We start from the raw sequence: 8,485 nt of genomic DNA on the forward strand, positions 1-8,485 counted from the left end.
GAAGGGAAAAGAAAGAAAAAAGGAAGGAAGGAAGAGAGAGAGGAAAATAAATAAATAAATGGAAGGAAGGAAGGAAAATACAGAGAGAGAGAGAGAGAAGGAAGAAGGGAGGAAGGAAGGAAAAGAAAGAAAGAAAGAGAAAGAAAAAGAAAGAAAGAAAGAAAGAAAGAAAGAAAGAAAGAAAGAAAGAAAGGGAGGGAGGGAGGGAGGGAGGGAGGGAGAAAAATAGGGAGAGAGAAAGAAGGGAGGGAGGAAGGAAGGGAAAAGAAAGAAAAAAGAAGGAAGGAAGGAAGAAAGAAAGAGAGAAAGGAAGGGAAGGAAGAAAAAGGAAAAGAAACAAATAAATAAACAAATGGAAGAAAGGAAAATAGGGAGAGAGAGAGAGAGAAGGAAGAAGGGAGGAAGGAAGAAAGGAAAGGAAAAGAAAGAGAAAGAGAAAGAAGGAAAGAAGGAAAAGAAAGAAAGTAAGAAAGGAAAGAAGGAAGGAGGGGGGAGGGGGGAAGAAAGGAGGAAGGAAGGAGAAGGGAGAAAAGAGGAAGGGAAGGGAAGAAAGAAAGAAAGAAAGAAACATAGGAAAAAAGAAAGAAAGAAAGAAGGAAGGAAAGAAAGAAAGAAAGAAAGAAAGAAAGAAAGAAAGAAAGAAAGAAAGAAAGAAGGTAGGTAGGTAGGTAGGAAAATAGGGAAAGAGAAAGAAGGAAGAAGGGAGGGAGGGAGGAAAAGAAAGAAAAAAGGAAGGGAGGAAGGAAGAGAGAGAGAGAAAGAGAAAGAAAGAAGGAAAAAAGGAAGGGAATGAAGAAAGGAAAAGAAAGAAAGAAAGAGAAAGAAAGAAAGAAAGAAAGAAAGAAAGAAAGAAAGAAAGAAAGAAAGAAAGAAAGAAAGAGGGAGAGAAAGGAGAAAGGGAGGACGGGAGGAAAGGAAAAGAGAGAAAGAAAGAGAAGGAAGGAAAAGAAGGAAGGAAGGAAGGAAAAGAGACAGAGAAAGAAAGAAAGAAAGAAGAAAAGAAAGTGAAACTAGCCAGAATCCGAAAGAGCCTAGCCCATTCGTGACTTTCTTTTCAACGTTTACCCGCCGACCTCCCGTTCCTCCATCTCCCCTCTTTGCCTCAACTTCCCCCTTCACCACCTCTAGCTGCAACTCCGGCCAGGGCTGCCTTCCTCCGAGGATACTAAGGACCCTTTGCAACGCCCCGGAAAAGCGTGCGCCAAGGACGCAACCGCTGGAGCCGGCAGCTCGGAGTGGAAGACCTCCAAGGTCCCTTCCAGCTCCTGTTCTGTTCTGTTCTGTTCTGTGCTGTTCTGTGCTGTGCTGTTCCGTTCGGTTCTATCCAGGTCGTTCCGGGAACGTCCTACTCGTGCTTAGTAATGTTGTTACCCTTCGGTCCAGGTTCTTGCCGTGAGGCCCTCGGGATGGAGGACGGGCGCATCCCCCGCCAACAGTTGGGGGCCTCTTCGCACCGAGAGGGACACCCCCCGGACGCCGGGCGGCTGAACAGGGCGCCCAGTGTGTAAGTGGCACGGGACTGGAGCTACTCCCAGCTTGAGTGTTCTAGGAGCACCCCCAACTAGAGCAGTGATCCTCAGCCTTGGCCACTGGAAGATGGGTGGACGTCAACTCCCAGAATTCCCTAGCATGCATGTGGAGAAGCACTTATCTCTCTGTCCCTCCATTCCCCATCCATCCATCCATCCATCCATCCAGATGTTTCTCAGCCTGAAGATGGGTGGACTTCAACCCCCAGAATTCTCCAGATAGCATGTTGAGAAGAACTGATCTATATTTCTATCCTCTCTCTACCTATCCATCTCTTCATCCATCCATCCATCTCTCCATCCATCCTCCATCCACTCAACTCTTCATCAATCCATCCATCTCTCCATCCATCCAACTTCATCAATCCATCCATCTCTTTATCCATCCATCCATCTTTCCATCCATCCATCCATCTCTCCATCCATCCTCCATCCACTCAACTCTTCATCAATCCATCCATCTCTCCATCCATCCAACTTCATCATCCATCTCTCCTTCCTTCCTTCCTTCCTTCCTTCCTTCCTTCCTTCTTTCCTTCCTTCCTTCCTTCCTTCCTTCCTTCCTTCCTTCCTTCCTTCCTTCCATCTTTCTAGATGTTTCTCAGCCTGAAGATGGGTGGACTTCAACTCCCAGAATTCCCTAACATGCATGTGGAGAAGCACTTCTCTCTCTCTCTGTCCCTCCATTCCCCATCCATCCATCCATCTAGATGTTTCTCAGCCTGAAGATGGGTGGACTTCAACCCCCAGAATTCTCCAGATAGCATGTTGAGAAGAACTGATCTATGTCTTTCGATCATCTCTCTATCTCTCCATCCATCCCTCTTCGTCCATTCATCCATCCATCTCTCCATCCCTCCATCTCTCCATCCAACTCTTCATCTCTCCATCCCTCTCTCCATCCATCCATCACGCCATTTCTCCATCTTTCCATTCCTCCATACATCTATCCAACTCTTCATTTCTCCATCCATCGCTCCATCCATCCATCCGTCCGTCCGTCCATCCTTCGATCTTTCTAGATGTTTCTCAGCCTGAAGATGGGTGGACTTCAACTCCCAGAATTCTCCAGAGAGCATGTTGAGAAGAACTGATCTATGTCTTTCGATCATCTCTCTATCTTTCCATCCATCCCTCTTCATCCAGACATCCATCTATCTCTCCATCCATCCCTCCATCCATCTATCTAACTCTTTATTTCTCCATCCATCTCTCCATCCATCCATCCATCTAGATGTTTCTCAGCCTGAAGATGGGTGGACTTCAACTCCCAGAATTCTCCAGATAGCATGTTGAGAAGAACTGATCTATATTTCTATTATCTCTCTACCTATCCATCTCTTCATCCATCCATCCATCTTTCCATCCATCCATCCATCTCTCCATCCATCCATCCATCCTCCATCCACTCAACTCTTCATCAATCCATCCATTTCGGGATGGAAAGAGGACAAAAGCAGGATGGGAACTTGTTCTCCTAGCCAGGAAAGGTCTCCAGAAGAAGACGGGATCAAGACAGATGTTCAGATGTTCCATCTACAGTAATGGTCTGGTCTGGTCCGGGACTGGAACCAATTTTGGGGTCTCCTTTTTCCAGACAGGACATGGAGCCAGGATGGAGCCCCCGGCAGTTTGACCCCAATCCTTATTTCCAGGTGGACCTTCTCCAGCCTTTCTTCATCACGGCGGTGGCCACTCAAGGCGGAGGCAGGTCTGGGGGATTCGTCTCAGGCTATCGCCTGCTCTACAGCAATGATGGGGTCCATTTTTGGAACTACAGCAAACCTGGTTACGGCCCAGCCACATCCCTGCAAGCTCAGGTATGGCGCCCCCCACCCCCACCCCACTTCCAATTCCGGAGGGGATCCAGGACCGACAAGTCAACCTGGCCTCGTGGTTTCCCTATCCTAGGGTCTCTGACCCTGGGGTGGAATGTGGTTTGGATCAGGGGTCCACAACTGGACCATGGCCTGTGGGCCACTTGCGCAAGCATCGCTGGCCCACGCGCACGAGCATCCCCGCCCCCACTCGCCCGAGGGTCACAGCAGGTTGTCACGGTCCCGCTCGCCCGATCTTCACGGACGTTTGTGGCCTCACTTCCATCAGCATCGCCGCCCCACTCCCGCGAGCTTCGCCACGAGCGTCATGGCCCCGCTCACAAGGGCTTTGCGGGTGTTTGTGACCCCCACTTGCATTAGCTTCACCACGAGCGTTGCAGTCCCACTCGCACAAGCTTCCTGGGTGTTTGTAGCCCCACTGGTGTGAGCATCGCAGCCCCACTCGCTCAAGCTTCACCATGAGCATCGCGGCCCTACTCGTGCGAGCTTTGAGATGGCTTTTAATAGTGTCATCTTCGCATGGGTTACTCTCTTCCATTTCCCCGTCCCTTTCTCTCCGTCCTTCCATGCTCTTGAACTAGTGGTTTTGTCCTCTCCACGCTCTCTTTGCGGGTGTTGCCACAATCTAGGGAGCGATTGTGACCGTCACAAAGAGAGAGAGACAGCCTTTAATCCTGTCATCTCTCCGTGGGTTATTCTCTTCCATTTTTCCATCCCTTTCTCTCCGTCCTTAAAAAAACGTCTCTCCGATGCTCTTCTCTGCTTTGCCAAGAGGAGGAGGCAGGTCCATGCTCTTGAACCAGCGGTTTTGTCCTCTCCACGCTCTCTTTGTGGGTGTTGCCACAATCTAGGGAGCGATTGTGACCATCACAAAGAGAGAGAGACAGCCTTTAATCGTGTCATCTCTCTGTGGGTTACTCTCTTCCATTTTCCCATCCCTTTCTCTCCGTCCTTAAAAAAACCTCTCTCCGATGCTCTTCTCTGCTTTGCCAAGAGGAGGAGACAGTTCCATGCTCTTGAACTAGCGGTTTCGTCCTCTCCACGCTCTCTTTCCGGGTGTTGCCACAATCTAGGGAGCGATTGTGACCGTCACAAAGAGAGAGAGAAAGCTTTTAATCGTGTCATCTCTCCGTGGGTTACTCTCTTCCATTTTTCCATCCCTTTCTCTCCGTCCTTAAAAAACTTCTCTCCGATGCTCTTCTCTGCTTTGCCAAGAGGAGGAGGCAGTTCCATGCTCTTGAACTAGCGGTTTCGTCCTCTCCACACTGTCTTTGCGGGTGTTGCCACAATCTAGGGAGCGACTGTGACCGTCACAAAGAGAGAGAGACAGCCTTTAATCGTGTCATCTCTCTGTGGGTTACTCTCTTCCATTTTTCCATCCCTTTCTCTCCGTCCTTAAAAAAACGTCTCTCCGATGCTCTTCTCTGCTTTGCCAAGAGGAGGAGGCGGTTCCATGCTCTTGAACTAGCGGTTTTGTCCTCTCCACGCTCTCTTTCCAGGTGTTGCCACAATCTAGGGAGCGACTCTGACCGTCACAAAGAGAGAGAGACAGCCTTTAATCGTGTCATCTCTCCGTGGGTTACTCTCTTCCATTTTTCCATCCCTTTCTCTCCGTCCTTAAAAAAACTTCTCTCCGATGCTCTTCTCTGCTTTGCCAAGAGGAGGAGGCGGTTCCATGCTCTTGAACCAGCGATTTCGTCCTCTCCACACTGTCTTTGCGGGTGTTGCCACAATCTAGGGAGCGATTGTGACCGTCACAAAGAGAGAGAGACAGCTTTTAATCGTGTCATCTCTCCGTGGGTTACTCTCTTCCATTTTTCCATCCCTTTCTCTCCGTCCTTAAAAAAACTTCTCTCCGATGCTCTTCTCTGCTTTGCCAAGAGGAGGAGGCGGTTCCATGCTCTTGAACCAGCGATTTCGTCCTCTCCACGCTCTCTTTGCGGGTGTTGCCACAATCTAGGGAGCGATTGTGACCGTCACAAAGAGAGAGAGACAGCCTTTAATCGTGTCATCTCTCTGTGGGTTACTCTCTTCCATTTTTCCATCCCTTTCTCTCCGTCCTTAAAAAACCTTCTCTCCGATGCTCTTCTCTGCTTTGCCAAGAGGAGGAGGGGGGTTCCATGCTCTTGAACCAGCGGTTTTGCCGTCCTTCCATCCTGCAGGTTCTGGAGGGGAACTCAGACGGCAGCACCCCGACCCGGCTGGAGCTCAGCCCGACACTCCTCGCCCGTTTCCTGCGCTTCGTGCCCATGGAGTACCACCAAAGCATTGCCATGCGCCTGGAGGTGTATGGCTGTGCCTGGAGTGAGTTGAGGGTTGGGGAGGGGAAGTTGGGGGCCTGGTGGGGATATTGGGGGCCTGGAGGTTACAGAGATGGTGGAGCAGGGGAGGGGCAAAAAAGAAGATAAATAGTGCTTACACGTCGTTGAAAAAAGACACTAAAGTCTTAGAACCCATTGCTTGCATGAGCGGGGCCGAGACCACCTCCAACACTCGTGTGAATGAGGCCTCCAGTGGCCACGCCTGACAAGCAATAGCATTCGATGTTAGCAGCCCATATTTCGGAAACTTGACAACGCCACTCACACGATGCTCTGAGGGCCGGCAATGCTCACGCAACTGCGGCTTTTGTGCACGCAGGCGCACCAGCCAGCCACTCACGTGGCCCGGTTACAAATAAGTCATGTCCCACTAGTGGGCCGTGGCCCACAGGTTGGGGACCTCTAGCCAGTGGTGGGATTCAAATACCTGAACAACCGGTTCTCTTATTAGATGCAGGCCTGGGCCTCCGAGGCCTAGAACGGACTTCCGGAAGCGGCATCCATGCACTTCCAGCGGACCGTTCTAGGCCTAAGAGGCCTCCGAGGCCTAGAACGGACTTCCGGAAGCGGAATCCACACACTTCCTGCAGACCGTTCTTGGCCTGGGAGGCCTCCGAGGCCTAGAACGGACTTCCGGAAGCGGCATCCATGCATTTCCAGCGGACCATTCTAGGCCTAAGAGGCCTCTGAGGCCTAGAACAGACTTCCGGAAGCGGCATCCATGCACTTCCAGTGGACCATTCTAGGCCTAAGAGGCCTCCGAGGCCTAGAACGGACTTCTGGAAGCGGAATCCACACACTTCCTGCAGACCGTTCTTGGCCTGGGAGGCCTCCGAGGCCTAGAACGGACTTCCGGAAGCGGCATCCATGCAATTCCAGCGGACCATTCTAGGCCTAAGAGGCCTCCGAGGCCTAGAACGGACTTCCGGAAGCGGAATCCATGCACTTCCGGTGGGCCATTCTAGGGCTGGGAGTCCTCCGAGGCCTAGAACGGACTTCCGGAAGCGGCATCCACACACTTCCAGCGGGCCGTTCTAGGCCTGGGAGGCCTCCTCCAGACCTCCGAGGCCCAGACTGGACTTCCAGAAGCCCTGGGCATTAAGCTGGTTCTCTGAACTCCACAAAATCTTGCTACCGGTTCTGCCGAACTGGTGTGAACCGGCTGAATCCCACCCCTGCCTCTAGCAAGACAGCTTAACCTAGGCTGGAAGAGGCTCAATTTTTTGCGACGGTATGTGTGTGTGCATGTGTGTGTGTATGTGTGTGTGTGTGTGTGCGCATGCGCGCCTTCCTCTTCTTCTCCTCTGACCGTTTGGTTCTTTCTCGCGCACCCCAGAGACGGAGGGCGCCGTGGGCCGGTGGACCTCTGCCAGCAGTAGTAGCCCAGCCCCAGGAATACTCCGTACGAGAGCCACCGCAGTTGCCACTTCTCCGGAGAAGCCCCTTGGCACCTCCACCTGGTTGCCGCCGGTCACCAAGCCGGAGACCGCGACAGTTTCCTCGACCAGCGCTATGAGGCCGACGCCGTCTCGGCGCTTCCAGAAAACCACCGTTCCTGTGGCCTTATCCCCGACAACACTCAGCATTGGCTGGCCCACCTCTCGGCCCTCGGTGACTCCGGGACCCGGCGTTGCTTCAAGAGTGCCTACGGGCTACATTTTTCCACCCCGACCTGGAACACCTGGATGGAGGCCCGCCGTGTCAGGTGAGGCCGGCGTGACCCAAATACGGCGGGGTGGGTGGTATCCCCAACTTAACACCTGGCTCAAACACCCGTCACCGTCAGACGGATCTCGGCATCCCAGTGGACGATCCCTTCAATGTGAGCCAGCCCGTGTGCGGCCGTGTCCGAAAAAAGGCTAACACGATCCCGGGTTGCGCAAACAGAGGCACGGAATCAAAATCACTGGGAAGTCTTAGTGCCGCGTTGTAAAGCCTTAGGAATACTACAGCCCATATCACACACAAAAAAAGAAAGAAAGATGTGGAGACTTTGGAAGAGGTGCAGAGAAGAGCGAGTAAGAGGATCAGGGGCCCGGAGAGTCGAAACCCGTGAAGAAAATGGCGCCGGGACTTGGGTTTGGCTAGTCTAGAGAAAAGAACCAGGGGGGGGACATAATAGCAGCATTCCAGTATTTGAAGGGCTGCCCCAAAGAAGGGGGGAGCTGTTGTCAACTTACGTTGCCCTCATTCTGTAAGGGTCTGCCGCTTGAGCAGCGGGTTGGACTAGATGACCTCTGAGGTCCCTTCCAATTTTGTGATTCTGGTAAGGGTCTCCTGCTCGAGCAGAGGGTTGGACTAGATGACCTCCAGGGTCTCTTCCGACACTGTGATTCTGGTAAGGGTCTCCTGCTCGAGCAGAGGGTTGGACTAGATGACCTCCAGGGTCTCTTCCGACACTGTGATTCTGTAAGGGTCTCCTCCTTGAGCAGGGGGTTAGACTAGATGACTGCCAGGGGCCCTCCTGACTCTGTGATTCTGGTAAGGGTCTCCTGCTCAAGCAGGGGGTTGGACTAGATGACCTCCAGGGTCTCTTCCGACCCTGTGATTCTGTAAGGGTCTCCGCCTTGAGCAGGGGGTTGGACTAGATGACCGCCAGGGTCCCTGTCGACTGTGATTCTGTGATTCTGGTAAGGGTCTCTTGCTCGAGCAAGGGGTTGGACTAGATGACCTCCAGGGTCTCCTTGAGCAGGGGGGTTGGGGTAGATGACCTCCAAGGTCCCTCCCAACCCTGCTATTCCGTTAGGTCCGCTGTGCCACAATGTCATCTGTGAGGTGATGTCCCAGGTGATGTCCA

The 8,485-nt window shown here is 52.2% G+C and overlaps 1 protein-coding gene across 1 annotated transcript in view; it reads left to right on the forward strand.

The window, feature by feature from the left end:
• Nucleotides 1–8,485, forward strand: part of LOC310650484 (SCO-spondin-like) — a gene marked incomplete at its 5' end in the record, with an annotated part of 163,300 nt that overhangs the window by 51,439 nt on the left and 103,376 nt on the right. The window contains 4 exons of the mRNA XM_083380033.1: nt 1,329–1,504; nt 3,127–3,349; nt 5,530–5,671; nt 7,025–7,393. Of these exons, the coding sequence (XP_083236159.1) occupies nt 1,329–1,504; nt 3,127–3,349; nt 5,530–5,671; nt 7,025–7,393 (910 nt within the window). The remainder of the gene's footprint in view (nt 1–1,328; nt 1,505–3,126; nt 3,350–5,529; nt 5,672–7,024; nt 7,394–8,485) is intronic.

The sequence above is a fragment of the Vipera ursinii genome (genome assembly GCF_947247035.1).
Source record: "Vipera ursinii genome assembly, contig: SUPER_Z_unloc_1, whole genome shotgun sequence".
In the NCBI taxonomy this organism is placed as follows: domain Eukaryota; kingdom Metazoa; phylum Chordata; class Lepidosauria; order Squamata; family Viperidae; genus Vipera; species Vipera ursinii.